The sequence below is a fragment of the Meyerozyma guilliermondii genome, genomic scaffold (assembly GCF_000149425.1).
Source record: "Meyerozyma guilliermondii ATCC 6260 scaffold_8 genomic scaffold, whole genome shotgun sequence".
NCBI classification, from domain to species: Eukaryota; Fungi; Ascomycota; class Pichiomycetes; order Serinales; family Debaryomycetaceae; genus Meyerozyma; species Meyerozyma guilliermondii.
The window spans coordinates 376174-393384 of NW_001809793.1; the positions used below are offsets into that span (position 1 = coordinate 376174).

General features: G+C 43.5%; 10 protein-coding genes across 10 annotated transcripts; 3 read left to right on the forward strand and 7 right to left on the reverse strand. All coding sequences in view use genetic code 12, as the record gives it.

Moving 5' to 3' along the window:
- Positions 1-34: 34 nt before the first annotated feature.
- Positions 35-1171, reverse strand: PGUG_05885 (uncharacterized protein; the record flags this gene model as incomplete). Its single annotated transcript, XM_001482072.1, has 1 exon — positions 35-1171. The coding sequence occupies one exon, from the start codon at positions 1169-1171 to the stop codon at positions 35-37; it is 1137 nt and encodes a 378-aa protein (XP_001482122.2).
- A 254-nt stretch (positions 1172-1425) lies between these two features.
- Positions 1426-2529, reverse strand: DRG1 (GTP-binding protein; the record flags this gene model as incomplete). Its single annotated transcript, XM_001482073.1, has 1 exon — positions 1426-2529. The coding sequence occupies one exon, from the start codon at positions 2527-2529 to the stop codon at positions 1426-1428; it is 1104 nt and encodes a 367-aa protein (XP_001482123.1).
- A 137-nt stretch (positions 2530-2666) lies between these two features.
- Positions 2667-5678, forward strand: FUN12 (translation initiation factor eIF5B; the record flags this gene model as incomplete). Its single annotated transcript, XM_001482074.1, has 1 exon — positions 2667-5678. The coding sequence occupies one exon, from the start codon at positions 2667-2669 to the stop codon at positions 5676-5678; it is 3012 nt and encodes a 1003-aa protein (XP_001482124.2).
- Positions 5679-6469: 791 nt separating this feature from the next.
- Positions 6470-7402, forward strand: PHO15 (4-nitrophenylphosphatase; the record flags this gene model as incomplete). The annotated part of the gene is made up of 1 exon (XM_001482075.1): positions 6470-7402. The coding sequence occupies one exon, from the start codon at positions 6470-6472 to the stop codon at positions 7400-7402; it is 933 nt and encodes a 310-aa protein (XP_001482125.2).
- Positions 7403-7764: 362 nt separating this feature from the next.
- YPD1 (Ypd1p) lies at positions 7765-8208 on the forward strand (the record flags this gene model as incomplete). Its single annotated transcript, XM_001482076.1, has 1 exon — positions 7765-8208. The coding sequence occupies one exon, from the start codon at positions 7765-7767 to the stop codon at positions 8206-8208; it is 444 nt and encodes a 147-aa protein (XP_001482126.1).
- A 74-nt stretch (positions 8209-8282) lies between these two features.
- Positions 8283-10019, reverse strand: ALG9 (dolichyl-P-Man:Man(6)GlcNAc(2)-PP-dolichol alpha-1,2-mannosyltransferase; the record flags this gene model as incomplete). The annotated part of the gene is made up of 1 exon (XM_001482077.1): positions 8283-10019. The coding sequence occupies one exon, from the start codon at positions 10017-10019 to the stop codon at positions 8283-8285; it is 1737 nt and encodes a 578-aa protein (XP_001482127.2).
- A 111-nt stretch (positions 10020-10130) lies between these two features.
- On the reverse strand, positions 10131-11936 carry GAP4 (Gap4p; the record flags this gene model as incomplete). The annotated part of the gene is made up of 1 exon (XM_001482078.1): positions 10131-11936. One exon carries the CDS (start codon positions 11934-11936, stop codon positions 10131-10133), a length of 1806 nt encoding a protein of 601 aa, XP_001482128.2.
- Positions 11937-12460: 524 nt separating this feature from the next.
- Positions 12461-12649, reverse strand: PGUG_05892 (uncharacterized protein; the record flags this gene model as incomplete). Its single annotated transcript, XM_001482079.1, has 1 exon — positions 12461-12649. The coding sequence occupies one exon, from the start codon at positions 12647-12649 to the stop codon at positions 12461-12463; it is 189 nt and encodes a 62-aa protein (XP_001482129.2).
- A 210-nt stretch (positions 12650-12859) lies between these two features.
- ZCF23 (Zcf23p) lies at positions 12860-14422 on the reverse strand (the record flags this gene model as incomplete). The annotated part of the gene is made up of 1 exon (XM_001482080.1): positions 12860-14422. One exon carries the CDS (start codon positions 14420-14422, stop codon positions 12860-12862), a length of 1563 nt encoding a protein of 520 aa, XP_001482130.2.
- Positions 14423-14613: 191 nt separating this feature from the next.
- Positions 14614-16410, reverse strand: PGUG_05894 (uncharacterized protein; the record flags this gene model as incomplete). Its single annotated transcript, XM_001482081.1, has 1 exon — positions 14614-16410. The coding sequence occupies one exon, from the start codon at positions 16408-16410 to the stop codon at positions 14614-14616; it is 1797 nt and encodes a 598-aa protein (XP_001482131.2).
- Between the last annotated feature and the right edge of the window lie 801 nt (positions 16411-17211).

Genomic DNA, 17211 nt, shown 5'->3' on the forward strand with positions numbered 1-17211 from the left:
GCCGCTTGCCTTTGCCTCCAATCGTCAGACAGTATTAGCATATGTGCAAATAATTGAATAAGGGAGTTGCGATGGCCATTCCATTGAGTTTCAAAGATACTCGATCTAAGGCTTGACGAGCTGCGTCATACTCTGGCTCCAATTCTCCATCGTCGAGATCGGAGCTGTTGTTCCATTCAGCGGCATCATCATCGTCTATACAGACCTCTGTCAACATGAGCAACGTTATCTCGACCATGGTATTGGTAAACGTGGGAGTCTTCTTGCACATGGCAGGAGAAACTTCAGAGAATGTTGTTAGCAATTCAAGGGCTCCCATTCTTGCGCTTGAATCCAAATCTTTGTTTCTAGCCACGGCAGCGCAAAACTCAATAATGGTGGGGAACATATCTTTGAACATTTTTGGAGCCAATTCAACAAGATCGATAAGGGAAGCCAAGATAGACGACAATGCAAAGTCTTTACCATTCTGTAGGAAACGAGGTAATGAATTCATAAGGTTTGGTAACAACGGAGCATGTGATGCATAGGTCTTGCGAGGAAGCTCGCGAAAGAAGGCAACGAAGGCAGTACAAGCCGCAACACAGACGTCGTCATCTTCATCTGCAAAACCAGCATTGAAAACAGGGAGTATTGCCTCATGATTTTCTTTACCGATAAGTTCTGGAGCATTTGAAAAGACACGAAATGCGGACTCACGATAACTGGCATCGCTGTGTCTCGTAGCTTCAATTAAAGATGGAAGAAGATCATTCCAAGTTCCAGCCGGTGACGAGTCCTCTTTGGCAACTTCAGAGATTGCATCGGCCAATTTGTGGCGTATTTGCTTGCTTTTCACAGAGAGGAATCCATTCAATAACGTCGAACGTATCTGTTGGCGAACAGGCTCACTTATCACGTCTATAGTTCTATCAGTCACATTGGACCATTCTTTTGGTGACTTGATTGCAACCCTTCTAAACAAGACGGCACAAAACGCTTGTATTGTCTGGTCCGTCGAGGTACAGGCGGCTTCAGCCAAATATAAGAGAAGCATCTCAATTTCTTTACCCAGTGACCATTCTGAATCAAGGGTTTGCTCAGCCTTCGATCTCAATGCATTGTCGGCAGAGGCCAAATAAGTAACTAACTCGGCCAAACTAGCTTGGGCCTCTGCTGGAATAAATGACATACTACTGGTTAACAATTCGGTTTAATACTAATAACGGCTAGTTGTAACTGCGGTCATAGAATAAATAAACGAATATATGGGAACTTGAAGATGACTGAATTAATTCAGCATCCACGGGTAACTGCCAGCGACGTATTCGTTTTGTATCACTGTTTGAAAAATTCTCGTTGAGCGCGCACGTGATCACACAAGAAGTTGAAGGTCGCTATAGGGTCAATGGTTTACTATTAATAGACATTATATACATTTCAGTTCTATTTCTTGAGAATTGTAATGACATCTTCGTCTTCCAACTGATGACTTAAACCAACAATTTGAGGCTGGTGCTTCACGGATGTACCGTAAACCAATGCGTTTCGGAAATCAGAAACTAACGATTTGTGAATGGAGTTACAGAAGTCCTCCACTGTACACCTATCACTTCGAAGCACAACGGGCTCCGAAAAGTCTGGAAGCTTTCCTTTCGGCTTTGTGTATACTCTCACCAACTGCAATTTCGACCACATGAGTTCAAGCAAGTCGTCAAGATTCCAACCGTTTCCAGACGAAATTGGAATAGCATTTGGTATCTTATAAAGTAAGTCCAATTCCTGAATTGAAAACGAGTCAATTTTATTGAGCACGTAAATGGCTGGAATGTATCTTCTTGATTTCTCCTCGATTGCGTCGATTAAATCATCGACGGTGGCATCGCACCGAAATGCGATATTGGCAGAGTTGATTTTGTATTCAGACATCACCGCTCTGATTTCATCGTTGTCCAAATGTGTAAGAGGGACTGTGTTTGTGATATTTATACCCCCCCTCTCCTTCTTTGTTATGACGATATTTGGCTTTTCCTTGTTTATTCTGATTCCCACTCCCTCTAGCTCGTGCTCGATGATTCTCTTATGCTGCAAGGGTTTGTTCACATCCAACACTAAGAATAACAAGTTAACTGACCGAGCCACGGCAATGACTTGTTTACCTCTACCTTTACCATCCTTGGCTCCCTCGATAATACCAGGCAAATCCAACATCTGAAGCTTTGCACCCTTGTACTTAATGATACCAGGGACAGTGGTCAAGGTCGTAAATTCGTATGCAGCAGCTTCAGAATGTGTGCCAGTCAACTTTGATAGCAACGTAGATTTACCCACCGATGGGAACCCTACAAAACCAATAGTTGCTACTCCTGTTCTCGCCACATCGAATCCCATTCCTCCTCCACCTCCACCAGAGGATCCATCTGTGAGAAGTTCACGACGCAACTTCGCGAGTTTTGCCTTTAGCTGACCCAAGTGAAAAGAGGTGGCCTTATTCTTTTGTGTACGGGCCATCTCATCCTCGATGGCTTTGATTTTTTCCACCGTCGTCATGTTGAATAGAGTTGTAGTGCAACCTCTGAAACTTCTGCTTGAAAAAAATTAGTGTCGTGCGAAGTCAAGGACTGGAAAAAAAAGGTTGAGCATCGCCAACTATTAGTGTCCCTCATAACTAATTCATATTAATTGAAATGGGGAAGAAAAGCAAGAAGGGAGCCGCCGGTGGCGACATCTGGGACGACGAAGAGTTGGCTCAGGATATGCCACAAGCCGAAGAATTCGGGACTACTAATGAAGATACAGCAACACCAGAGTCTGCGGAAGATCTGAATGATTTCTTATCATCTATACGTAGTTCCAAGAAGAAAAAGGAAGAAAAGGAAGATGAGAAGGCCAAGGCAAAGGATGGACCTAGGGTTTTGACCAAAAAGGAGAAAGAAAAGTTGAAAAAAGAGGCTGAAAAGCAAATGAAGAAAGAGCAGGCAGCCAAGAAGAAGGCCCAGCAGGCTAATAAGAAGGAGCAGATTAAGGAAGCCAACAAGCAACAAGCAGCAGCTGCATCTTCGAACACACCAACCCCAGAACCCGAAGAGACAGAGGAGAAACCAAAGCCAGCACCAAAGAAGGCAGGTAAGAAAGTACCTGGTGGTCTTGCTGCTCTTAAGCGCCAATTGGAACTCAAAAAGCAGTTGGAAGAGGAACAAAGACGTCTCGAGGAGGAAGAAGAGATGCGCCTTGTAGAAGAGCAAAAGCGTGCTGAAGAAGAGAAAGCTAAGCAAGAGGCTGACAGAGCAGCAAAGAAGGAAAAGGAGCGCTTGAAGAAGGAAAAGTTGAAGGCAGAAGGTAAACTTTTAACCAAGAAACAGAAGGAAGAAAAGAAATTACAAGAACGCCGCAGGGAACAATTATTACAGGGTAATGTTTCCATTCCTGGATTGCAGCAAGAACCGTCAGCTCGTCCAAGTAAGGTGGTTTACACCAAGAAGAAATCCTCCAAGACCAAGAATTTCCTTGAAAATAAATTCGTGGCACCAAGCAAGCCTGAAAATGACAAGTCAGCATCGAAGAAAGAAGATCTTGCAGATGATGACGAGGAAGAGTTAGTGGAGGATTGGGAAGCTATGGCCATCGACGAACCGGTTGCCGATGATTGGGAGTTGGCATTGGAAGATGATGCTGACCAGGACGGAGACAATGTTGACGAAAAGGAAATCACTGCTCAAAAGGCCAAGGAAGAGGAGGAAAAAAAAGCAAGAGAGGAGGCCGAAAGGCGAAAAGAAGAAGAGATCCGATCCAAGAAGGAAGCAGCAGCAAAGGCAGAGGAAGAGAGAAGGAAGCAAGAAGAGGAACTGAAAGCTCTTTCGAACAAGAAGGGTGCCGCCCCTCCTGTTCAAAAGGATTTAAGATCCCCTATTTGTTGTATTTTAGGTCATGTTGATACAGGTAAGACCAAATTATTGGATAAGATCCGTCAAACTAATGTTCAAGGAGGTGAGGCTGGAGGTATCACTCAACAGATTGGTGCCACGTATTTCCCTGTTGATGCCATCAAGCAAAAAACCGCTGTTATGTCTCAGTTCGAGAAACAAACATTCGAAGTTCCAGGTTTGTTGATTATCGATACCCCAGGTCACGAGTCTTTCACTAACTTGAGATCTCGTGGTTCGTCCTTGTGTAACATTGCCATCTTGGTGATTGATATAATGCATGGATTGGAGCAACAAACACTCGAATCTATCAGGTTATTGAGAGACAGGAAAGCTCCCTTTATTGTTGCATTGAACAAGATAGATAGGTTGTACGACTGGGACTCAACGCCAAACAACTCTTTCCGTGACTCGTTTGCCAAACAAAAGAAGCCTGTAAAGGCTGAGTTCGAGAGCAGACTTGAACAGATTAAAGTCGCATTAGCTGAACAGGGTTTGAACTCCGAGTTGTATTTCCAAAACAAGTCGTTGTCGAAGTACGTCTCTATTGTTCCTACTTCGGCTGTCACCGGAGAAGGTGTTCCTGATTTATTGTGGTTATTACTCGAGTTGACCCAGAAGAGAATGTCGAAGCAATTGATGTACTTGTCCAAGGTTGAAGCAACCATTTTGGAAGTCAAGGTCGTTGAGGGATTCGGCTACACCATTGATGTGGTTCTTTCAAATGGTATCTTAAAGGAAGGAGACCGAGTGGTATTATGTGGTTTGAATGGACCTATTGCAACAAATATCAGAGCACTTTTAACTCCTCCACCCTCAAGAGAATTGAGAATTAAGTCTGAGTATGTGCACCATAAGGAAGTGAAAGCTGCCTTAGGTGTGAAGATTGCTGCAAACGATTTAGAAAAGGCTGTGGCTGGATCTCGTTTGATTGTGGTCAACGAAGGGGATGACGAGGAAGAAATTATGGAAGAAGTCATGGATGACTTGACGGGCTTGTTAGACTCTGTTGATACTTCTGGAAAGGGAGTGGTTGTTCAAGCTTCTACTTTGGGTTCATTGGAAGCTTTGCTTGACTTCTTAAAAGACATGAAGATTCCTGTTATGTCTATTGGTTTGGGTCCAGTTTTCAAGAGAGATGTCATGAAAGCAACAACAATGTTGGAAAAAGCTCCCGAATACGCAGTAATGCTTTGTTTTGATGTTAAGGTTGACAAGGAAGCCGAACTCTATGCTGAGGAACAAAACATCAAAATCTTCAACGCTGATATCATCTACCATTTGTTTGATGCTTTTACCGCTTACCAAGAGAAGTTAATGGAGATAAGACGTCGTGACTTCCTTGAGTACGCCATTTTCCCCTGTGTTTTGAAGACTATCCAAATCATTAACAAGCGTAACCCTATGATTATTGGTGTCGATGTCTTGGAAGGTGCTGTGAGAATTGGAACGCCAATTTGTGCCGTTCGTCAAGACCCTACTACCAAACAACCCAATGTTATGGTTCTTGGAAAGGTGGTATCTTTGGAAGTGAACCACAAGTCATTGGATATCGTGAAGAAAGGACAAACCTCCGCTGGTGTTGCCATGCGTTTGGAAAACCCATCGGCAGCCCAACCAACTTGGGGTCGTCACGTCGACGAGAGCGATAACTTGTACTCCTTGATCTCCCGTAAATCTATTGACACCCTTAAGGATCCTGCATTCCGTGACTCAGTTACTAGAGATGACTGGCTCTTGATCAAGAAATTGAAGTCCGTCTTCGACATTAAGTAGCTGATTAAAATACAAATGAACATATACTGACCAAATGTAGCATACTTCCCAATTAGGCAGTCAACGACCGCCAATAGATTTTCACCAAATCGCACAAGTAATTTCGCGGAACTAACTTCTACCATATCTGTTGGCAATGCAAGATTTACCACCTATCGGAGGCTATGAGCCTGTACAATGGAAAAGAAATCTTCCTTCGAGAGGATTTCGTGCCTCCATATACTTTTGGGGTATAGCTGGAGTCATGGCATTTGGTTTTTACAGATACTATAAGGGTGTGGATGAGCAAAGAGAGTTGTCCAGAGAGAGACAATGGGCTCGTTTCTATTTGGAGCCTTTGTTGCTTGCTGAAGAAGATAGAAATACTGCTAGAAGATTCTTTTCTGAGAAAGCAAGACAAGACTTGGTTAAGGAATCAATGTCGCCAGAGACGAGAGCCAAGTTTGAAGAAGAAATTTACAATGACAAGTCCAAGGTTAGATTTCCTAGATACGTTGCCGGAGTTCATCCCTCTGAGAGGTAGAGGCCTGAAAGGTGTCTTGATAACCTTAAGTCAACTTTTGCATAAAAGTTTCCTGCAATTAGAAGAAACTTTCAACGAGTGGCCGGTACATCAACTATTGTGCGTGTCTTCTAGTACCAAAATAACTGTATAATTAATGAAATAAGGCCATTTTAGACTCTTGCCCGTTCCTTACTGGATGTAGTCACCTCTAGATAATATTGTCAGATGCAGTACTCGGTTGTACTCGGTCCGCTCTTTGCTTGAAATTTGAATCTCTCTACAAGATATGTCCTCAAAGATAACTACCAAGGAGCAGGTAAAGAAGCTCTTAGACAGCTACGACTATTTCTTGTTCGACTGTGATGGCGTTCTTTGGTTGGGAGACCATATCTTGCCTTTTGTAAAAGAGACACTCGACTTGTTGAAGTCACTCGATAAGAGAGTGATTTTTGTCACCAACAACTCTACCAAGTCCCGTAAAGACTACAGAGGAAAATTTGAGAAGCTTGGAATTCCCGGAATTCAAGAGAATGAAATCTTTGGGTCCTCGTATGCTCTGGCAGTTTATGTTGACAAAATCCTCAAGCTTCCAAAAGACAAAAAAGTATGGGTTCTCGGAGAGACAGGTATTGAGAGAGAATTGCAAGAGTTAGGGTACGCAACCGTCGGTGGAAGTGACCCGAAGCTAGACGAAACCGGTATTCTTCCCGCCGATAGTGAAGCAGTGAATAACTTGGACCCTGAAGTTGGAGCAGTTGTCGCAGGCTTGACTTTGCTGGTGAACTATATCAAGCTTTCGGCTACAATGCAATATTTATTGAAGGACAACAAATCAATCCCCTTCATTGCAACCAACATAGACTCTACATTCCCGATGAAGGGAAAGCTCATGATTGGTGCGGGCTCTCTTATCGAATCCGTAGCATATGCAAGCGGCAGACAGCCAGATGCAGTGTGCGGTAAACCAAACCAAGCAATGATGAATTCTATCAAGGCTGCTAATCCTGATTTACAAGCGAAACCTGGACGCGGGTTGATGGTAGGTGACAGGTTGAATACTGATATGAAGTTTGGTCGCGATGGAGGATTGGATACGTTATTGGTGTTGACAGGCATTGAGACTGAAGAGTCATTGAAGCAACTCGACCCGAATGAGGCCCCAACGTACTACGCTTCGAAGATTGGCGACATATATGAACTCGCTGGTCCAAACAATTAGATGTGTTAAATATAGATCTAGACTTGAGCGCGCACGGCTTTGTGTAACAAATTAGTGTGATGTCAGTGACGTTTTTTGTCTCCGTCCCCTGTCATTACCAATCGAGGAGCGGCGTTAAACCTAGTGTTTTAAAGGTCACATACAGATCACTAAGGAATCTAGAGCTCTTCTTGATATTTTGAGTTGTAGATAATAATATAACAAGGAATATTGCACACACGACCCTAACGTATAACCGTTGAATGTTTTGAAGTCTCAATTGTGAGTGGACACGAACTTGACTTTCAAACCGTTTAGCGAAACTTAATAAATTAACGCAATTGTTTACAGCACAGCTGGTATATCACACATCTAACAGCTCAATGTCCGAAGAAAAGAAGAGCAAGCTCCAGGAAAGTGGATTGATTGAGTGGCCAGTCTTCTCCGAGCTTATTGCAATGGATGAGGATGAGGAAGGATTCTCCAAGTCTTTGTTTCAAACATTCGTCGACCAATTCGTTGAAACGTGTCATGATCTCGAATTGAACTTAAAAGAACAAAACTTGGACAAACTATCTGGACTAGGACACTATTTAAAAGGTTCAGCAGCTGCATTGGGACTCGAAAAAATCTCTAACGAATGTGAACGTATTCAGAATTACGGTAAAAAAATCAACTTTGACAACTTCAAGTTGGAAGACAGCAGTTTGGGAGAAGACGACGATGAATTTTGGATCAAGCTAATTGGAGATGCATTACAAAAGGCCAGAGACAATTTTGATCAGGCAAAGAAAGCTCTTAATGACTACTTTGACGATGAGCTCTGATATGTCCTATATAATCAAGGTTCTACCTTGGAACCCCACTTCAATAAGCTTGATGCTGAGAAATACACTAGAAACTACTGCGACCTCTTTTCTGCGAGACAAAGATTCATGTAGTCAACATTGTATGGCACCCATTTCCTGATGGCGACTGGGACCCAAAGTATTCTACCAATGCCTGAGCTTTTGCCTGCGGGATCTATAATCTTCTCGCAGCCTATTATGTCCCAGCCTGCAACTACTTCTGGATGAGCACTGTTCAAAAAGATAAACGGTTCACCCAGTTCTTCATCTATCGGCCCAGTATTGTCGACGTAATAGTCACATTGCTCAAGGGAAATCACTTTTCCTGCTGAGAACATATTTTTGTTGTTCATATCGTCCGGAAAAGTTGATGTAGACTCCAAGATCGATGATGACTCTTTAAAGTCACCTGGCAACAACCCATCGAAGCCGCTCCTTAAAAACCTTAGCCTATAGTTGTCGGGAAGGAAGAAAGATGCTGGAAAGTGATACCATTCGCGCCCAACGCATACATTAGTTATAGTTGTTTTCGGAGGAAGTTCGGCCACTTGGCGGAATATAGTTATCGGTGCGCTATAGTTCTCAACTAAGTTCATTATCCTCAAAATAGAAATCAGTCCAACCACCGTAGCAAATGCTACGATGAAGAATTGTTTGTATAGTATCGTCAACTTATCGCTTGAAGTCAATGATCTGATTATGGAGGTCGAAGTTGTGAGGAACCACGAAAGAAACACTGATGCACTCAAGACAATGAGTGGATAAATAGGGTAAAGGAAACGCTCCTCTTTGTGCTCTTGACTGGCAAATACTGATAGCCATATCGCAAGGGGGAATGTACATGTCACAATTACCTTAGTGCGCTGCTTAGATCGAAGGCCAAAACTCAAGAAGCACCCAGCAGAGGCGAGCAACAAGGTAGCATTAAAGTTTAGGAGGAGGTTGTGAACGTAGTAAATGAATGGTTCCACTCCAAAGATCTCGGGGCCCTCACCTTCTCCGCCAAACACATTGTATGTGATAATGTTCAACGGAACAAGTAGCAATTTTTTGTAAAAGGCTGAGTCAATAGCGACTATAAGAGCAGTCATAGCACCAACAATAGCCAAAGCTCTAATGGCAAATGACAAAAGGTTCTCCGGATTCTGGATACTGCTTGCAAAAATGAAAAGTCCAAATGGAATAGCGAGAGCTAGAGCAAACGGCCAGCCATATATCCCACCATACAGAAAGAATGCAACTGCGTATAATGCTGACAGCAATTGAGGAGTGGTGACATATAGCAAAACATAGGATGTTGCTAAAGACACACATCCCAATGCTAGTGACGATGGAAGTAAGGCAACAGCACCATGTGACATACCTGGAGCAATGGATGAAAGGAATATAAACCAATTGGCACACTGGGGTCCTAATGACGATGAAACACTGGCAAACAATTTCCGTTCTGCAAATACATTAAAGCCGTTCAAGGCGATCAATCTGATCCAGTAAAAATGAACGTACGGAGGGAACTTGACAAATTGTCCGAGCAAGGTAATAGGTAGCGAGACAATGTAGTAGGGGATCAAGTACGCGTAAGACCTAATAGCGTACACTGGCGAGTATTCCCAGGTCTCTTTTCCAAACCCACGAACAAGTAGGTTTAATGGCTCCCAATAGTTAAACGTCTCATCACAATCTGAAATGATCATAAAGAGTGTCAGGTATAGACGCAATATCAAATTGAAAGCTAGAAGAGTATAAACAAGAACGGAAGGTCCTTTTTTTATACTTTTGGTGCCATCCATTATGACATTAGAGTAAATACAATATGAGCGACAGCGCGAAAAAAGATACGAGTGAGATCAGACTGCAAATAATTATCAATTAGGCGGGTATCATTATTACACTCGAGTGACCTAACACCAAAATCTATAAGTTCTGTACCAGAATGGTTTTGTCCTTAATAATTCGCGTTCATCCGCAATTTCCTGCTTCAAGACTTCAACATCAATTTCTCTCCTTCCAGTGTCAAGGTCAATGTCTCTCAACTTGATATACAAATGGTTCCAAGTTCCGGTGTAGGTCTTGTAACCCACCCACATTACGATCATTAAAGGTAAGGAGAGACAGTTTTGCCAGAATTGGACAACATCAGCATGTTCGCCAATTGGCCAAATAGAAATCCAAATTTCACCAATCACAATAAGAATAAGAATAACTGCACCGGCAATTGATCCATAAATTCCCATGGGTGACACAAACACCACTTCGTCCAAGGATCTGCCTTGTGCCAGTAAGGCAAGACGAAATCTAATATGGGTGAAGCAAATGGCAGCCCACGTAAAGAAGGAAGACAAGGAACAAACGGAAAAGAACCAGGTAAATACATCTCCTTCGTTGTTGTTCACGACCAAGAATCCCAACAATCCAAATGCGTTTGTGAAGAGGATGGCAATCAAGGGACGGCCGCTTCTATCAATATAGCCAAAGGCGCTAGGAAGTAAACCTTGTACAGCCAAAGAAGCCAATGTTCTTGAACACCCATAGACGGAAGAGTTACCAACCGAAACCACAGCAATCAAAATCACTGCGTTCATGATACTTGGCAAGACCTTGATACCACCATTTTGAATAGCAATAACGAATGGTGAGGCAGTCACGTCGTCATTGGACAACAATTTTTCATCCTTGTAGCTGACCAAACTTCCAGTAACAATGGCAGTCAAGATGTAGAAGATGAAAATTCTCCAGAAAACCTGCTTAGTCGCCTTTGGCAAAGACTTTCTTGGGTTGACTGTTTCCGCTGCTGCCAATGCAACTAATTCACATCCACCAAACGAAAATGCCGCTGAAATAAAAACGGAACAAACACCTTTGAATCCATGATTGAAACTTCCAGGATTGTGCCAGTAACGTCCTCCAATATATCCTTGATCTCCAGCACCACAAATGATTGCAATTCCACAGATGATAAAGCCAACGACTGCAATAACCTTGATCATAGACATAACAAATTCAGCTTCACCGTATCCCCGCACTCCGAAAAAGTTGATGGAGACGATAGCCACCCAAAATATAGCGACCCATACAGCTGGACTGATTGAAGTGTTCCAGTACCCGATTGTAAGAGCACACGCAATCAATTCGGAAGGAAACGAAACCAACCAAGAACAAGCATACAAAATACCAAGCACAAATCCCCAACTTGGATCGACGAATCTCGCAAAGAAAGCATTAAAGGAACCGGAAACTGGAAATTGAACCGACAACTCACCCAAAGCGTAGACGACACAGTACATGGAGAAACCAACCAACAAGTATCCAATCAAGACAGAGGCAGGTCCACCCATCGCCAACGCATAACCAGAACCCACGAACAACCCTGTACCAATAGATCCTCCTATAGCGATCATTTGCAAGTGTCTCGATTTAAGCCGTCTGGCCAAAGGATGTTTCGCTGTAGCGACGATGCTCTGCTCCATTGGGGACAAATTTGAGGTATCGATACCTTCATCTTCGAGATTGATCGGCTTAAACGAGTCTATGAATCTTTGAAAGGGACCTCTTGTGTCTACTTCATACGAATACGCAGAAGAACCCGATGAGTATTCGCTGGAATTTCTTCTGGATCCTTCGTTTGAAGTGCTATAGCCGTGCGAAGCCTCGACGGTCTCGGACTTCGGTGCTATAGAGTCGGCAGGTGCCGCTATGTCTTTCTCCATGTTTGACAAATTAGCGTATAAGGGTCAAACTTTAACGTTCCCGAGAACGGATTAATTTCAGCCCGCCTTGAGCACCTGCCGTACAGTTGTCCGTGTGGCTATATGCATTACGTACAGAGATGAGCAGCAGGTACGTGCAGCAAATTTTCCGCATTTGGATGCATGGCAGTGGTGCCTGCAGGAATTAACGCTTGAAGTTACTAAAGCCATCCGTAGCGCCAATACGGCAAAAAATCTTTCCACAACGGCGTTGACGACAATTTTATATTTTTAAAATTTTTCCAATTTTTTTCTTGCTATTGGCGCTAGCATTTCAAAGAGGAAACTACTGGCGACTTTTAAGCTACGAACTATACCGGTCTTTAGGCATGGTTTTATATTTTGTTTGAGTTTCGACTGCGCATATATGGTGGTGAGTCCTGCACCACTATCATGCACATTGTTGCGTTTTTTCCCCACTGTGGCGGTTACGTTTTTAGTATTCGCACGTAATGACATTTATTACATTAACAGTTATATTCTGATTACTGTGATGGTGGAGGGACACCGGCATGATGTCCGACCTTGACTTTTTCGTAGATTTTGTCAGAGCGCACAAATATCTTCTTTAACAGACAGGAGTCGTAATATCTTGTAGTCATATATAATACTCCTGCACCGTAGCATGCCCCTCCCATAAGGAGAGTCTTCGCAGGCATAGACAAAGCTGACATTGTTCTGAATGGATAATGAATAGATGTATACTAGAGGTTACTGGAGCACTTGGTATCTTTTATATACAGTTGCTGATGCAAATCAGGCTACTTACCTGCTCATTACTGGTTGAATGACCATATTCTTGTCACCCCACCAGGTCTATGTCACCCCACCGTAATTTGAGCCGCATGTCAAATTTCACCAAAAACGATCAGGTTGATGCAAAATCAATATCTCCTCACCCCGTCACCTGCAGGTAACACAGGCAAGAACTGACCCATTATTAGCATCGGAAGGTCAAACAAGTCTCTTTTAACTGTCCATACCGCACAGAACTCTATATAATCAGCCTCCGTGAGTTGCTGTTCAGTGCCCGTCGTAGATGCTCTGGTAGACCTATCGCGATCAGGATTTTTCATTAATTTGCACCTTGTAATGATACTCAGGTGAAGATTACCTACTGCCACCGACTTGAAGAGCTTGAAGTAATTTATGATGGACTCGTCATCATACATCAATTCCATAATAAACGTCCTCTTGGAGAGTATACTGTTCAACGAGTACCCGAGCAAGCTGAGAATCTCGTCCGAGATTGATACAATTTCTCCTGTACGTCTCCATATGATTGTGGGCAGCGAATTGAGATGCAGAAGTTTCTCATAGTCTATCAAGGAGCGCTGGAATGTCATCTCCAAAAACATCAAGTCGTACGGCTTGAGTAGAGACTTGTGAGCCGATATGAAGGTGGGTCTATAACTTGCGATTAATTTGAGAATAATCAATAGATTATTTCGCTTCTGTTGCTTTTGCTCTGGTGGAAGCGACGTGCCCAGAAATCGCTTTTTGAGGAAGAATGTGAGCGCATGATATGATGTTGGATATTCATAGTTGATGATCTTGTTAGCATAAATGTCTTGCACCAGCTGGTAGATATGGCGTGTGACTAGCGGAGAAACATAGTCATTTGTGGTTGTGACCTGTGCTCTCTTCGAAGGATCCATGATCTCATTGGCTATATTGATCTCACCTGGTAGCTTTCGATTATCCAAGTCGGGAGGATTTGAGAAACCAAGCGAAATGAAAGGTCGAGATTCCTTTAATTTTTTAGATTTGGTGTCTCGATACACCTCGTTGTAATCCACAGTCCCCATCATTTCATTGGGCGGTATAGTTTGGTACTCAGAGGTGGAAGAGGGAGTTGGAGATGCTGGTTTCGAATTGAGAATTATGTCTCCCAACATTAAGTACTCCTGGTTGAGATAATTTGAGTTGAAGACTCCATCAATTGAAGAGTTGGAAGGAGTCATCTCCAGTGCCTGCGCCGAAGGTACCTTAGAGGCCTGCTCATCGTACAATATTTTGTTGAGGACATCATCGGTGGTGTTTAGAATAGCATTTGTTCTTTCTTTCAGTTCCAAATCCATTGGCCACGGCAGAGGAACCGTTGTTTCCAGCTGCAGAAAAAAGTCCGTATTCACCCGACCTGATGAAGGGTCCAATGGTTGCAGTGATTGCGAATTTATATGGCCCTTGTGAAGAGGCAGAAAGGGCGACGAGGAGGATTCTAGCAGCACGGTATTGGGTGATCCTTGCTTGTTCTTAGCTGCTAATGTCATGTAATTGGCACGTTTTCTTTCCACATCACGACATTGATCAGCAATGTTACGCTTGACACAATTCTTGCATGGACGGTTATTTGAACACTGTAGATGCTTGGAGTGACAGAACGAACAGGCACGCGATGCTGGTCTGCGGGCCTGTTTCTCTAACGGGCTGAGCTTTTTTGTCATGGTGAAATTTGTCAGATTTTCAACCCGATAAATAGAAATCTGGGGTACGTCACCCGGCGGTTGGCCCCGGAGAAAAACGAACGTTTTTCCTTGCCGGCGCACGACCACGTAAGTTACAACCTTTGGTTGCGAAAGAATAGATTAAAATGTCATGGCTTAGGTCGCAAAGTTAATTCCGGAGATGCTGTAAATTACTTTTTTAGGCGTAATACTATATAAATCGCAAAACGCAACACAAAAATGAGGGCTATCAGAAGCCCAATCCAAAGTCCATGTTGCTCTTTACCGTACCCTAATGCTTGAAGAACTGCATTACCATCGATCTTACATACCTTTTCCAAAGGAGAAGAGTACATGCAATGACAACCCATACCACAAGTGTACACTGTGTCTTTAAATTGATTGAACATCATTCCTTGAAAGACATAGCGTTGATAATCAACCCAGTAAAAGGTGTAGTACCAGAACTTGTTCAATACATTGGCGGAAACCAAAAATCCTCCTACTGCCATCCAAAGTCCATTGGCAAATGCAGTAAGGGCCAAGGACACCACAAAGATGGGAAAGATAGTGGCAATCAAGATGGTTAGTGACTCAGCTGCTACCAAATCAAGGAAGAGGTAGAGCACATACATGAAGAAACCCGAGCCCGAGTGTCTAAAGTTGCACATAAAATATGTGACAATTGCAAACATGAGGGAAATGAAGAACAAAAATGGTAACCCAATTATGAAGTTGGACAAAACAAAGGGTAATGGTCCGTATAATCCATTGGCACGTTCCTTCGTGTACGCAAAGTAGTCCTCAAGGTATGCAGGGATGTATGCCACAGACATAAACGACATGAATGCTCCAGAGAAGAAAATGGCATTTATGAACGGCTGAATGCTCTTTTGTGAGTAGCTGAGTCGTAACCAAACTGTACCCATCATTACCGCCAAGCCAAGATACATGACAATCCGAACATAGTAGGCAAGGTAGTCTCGGCGAGCCTTGATGAAAGACCGGAGTAGAAGATTCGTAACTTTGTTGGCCTGTGAGATACATGGGAGCTGTTTGGCAACATCTAAGTCACCACTCTTTTCAAATTCATCGCTGTCTTGGAATATATCCTCGCTTTTGCGGGCGGCAAAAAAATCCACCAAATGGTCCACAATTTCTCGCTTATTGGAGCCGTCGCTGGAGAAATCTGTATTTGTCAAATCAAGAATGTACTCTGCTGGGTTGTGGTGTGGGGGAATGGGATATCCAGCATCTTTAAAATAATCAACTACTCCAGCACGAGTACCAGTATAAACCACGCGGCCCTCCAGTAAGTACATGACATTATCAAAAAGTTCATAAGTCAGTGTTGAAGGCTGGTGGATGGAAGCAATCACGGTAACATTTTCAGACACAGCTAGCTGCTTGAGAGTCTGAACCACCTCATATGATGCCTTCGAATCCAAACCTGAAGTGGGCTCATCCAAAAACAAGAGGCGTGGTTTCGTAACTACCTGACTTGCAACGGATAAGCGACGCTTCTGACCGCCTGAAAGACCTTTTTGAAGTGGTGTGCCCACCTTGGTATTCGCTTGCTTTGTAAGACCCAACAACTCTATAATGTCATTCACAAGCTCGGCTCGAGTCAGAAGACTTGTTTTTTGATCCAGCATTTTGGCCGCAAAATCAACAGTTTCTTTGACCGTTAACAGACCAATCAAATGATCTTCCTGCTCCACAAAGCGAGAAACTTGCCTTAAAAGCGCCGGAGTGGCAGATTGGCCGTTATACCTGACATCCCCAGTGACCTCGAAGGAGGAAAGTCCACCGGTTCGTCTCGCAAGGACCAGAAGTAGGGTAGTTTTTCCGGACCCAGAAGGTCCCATGAGAGCAGTGAGAGTTCCACCACCATGTGTACCTCCCGCTGTAATACCACTGACATTATCCAATAGCCGCTTTTCGCCGGCCTCCACAGTGATGTCTTTCCACGAAAAAGTAGCTGCCATTGACACTCCAGAAATGTCTCTGCATTATATATGGCTGCAACAGCCGGCTCGAATAGGAAGCACGGTTGGGGCATCGCGGCCAATATGCACTCCCGACGGAGCGAGACCACTCCGTTGTTCCGTTGTCCGCTTCCGTCTCCGTGTGTAACACATCCCAACACCTGGCCAGTGTCGTAAACAAACAATCATATAGAGAGGGTTATTATTTTATGCGATTACGTCAGCGGATAGTCGATGTACATCAGCCATCGTGACCAAGCCTTCGTCGAGCGGCGATATCATGGTGGCTGACGTTTTAGCGACAGAGGCTTGAACAGATAAAAGATTATCTACGGGAGTTCAATTGTGTTGCAACAGCTTGTAGTTACACTTTACTGATCTTTACGCTCGCGTTTTCTTTGTAGAATGCGCACACACCAAACAACAAAGTGATCGTGTGACTTCCCCCTCTTTGATCACGACGCAGAGGCGAGGAAGGCTTAGACGGAGCGAATGGTTGCAATTTTTCATTTAGATAAATCTCAACCATCTGAATGTAGTGAATAGACCCTTAGCGTCTGTAAGCGTTTCAGCCGTCCTCGTTTCGGCCGCGAGTTTTTTTTTTTACCCGACGATTTCCGTTCGGGGAACTCTCTCTCATCTTGTATTTTCTCCGCACCCAACCCCCTGTTTTTTTTTCTTACTTTCGTATTTACATCACGCAGTTGTCCACTACCAGGAATCACGGCATCACGGCGAGGGTTTCTCATAAATTTCCCAACCGATTGGTTATCTCCTCTCATAATCTTAACATAGCCCCTG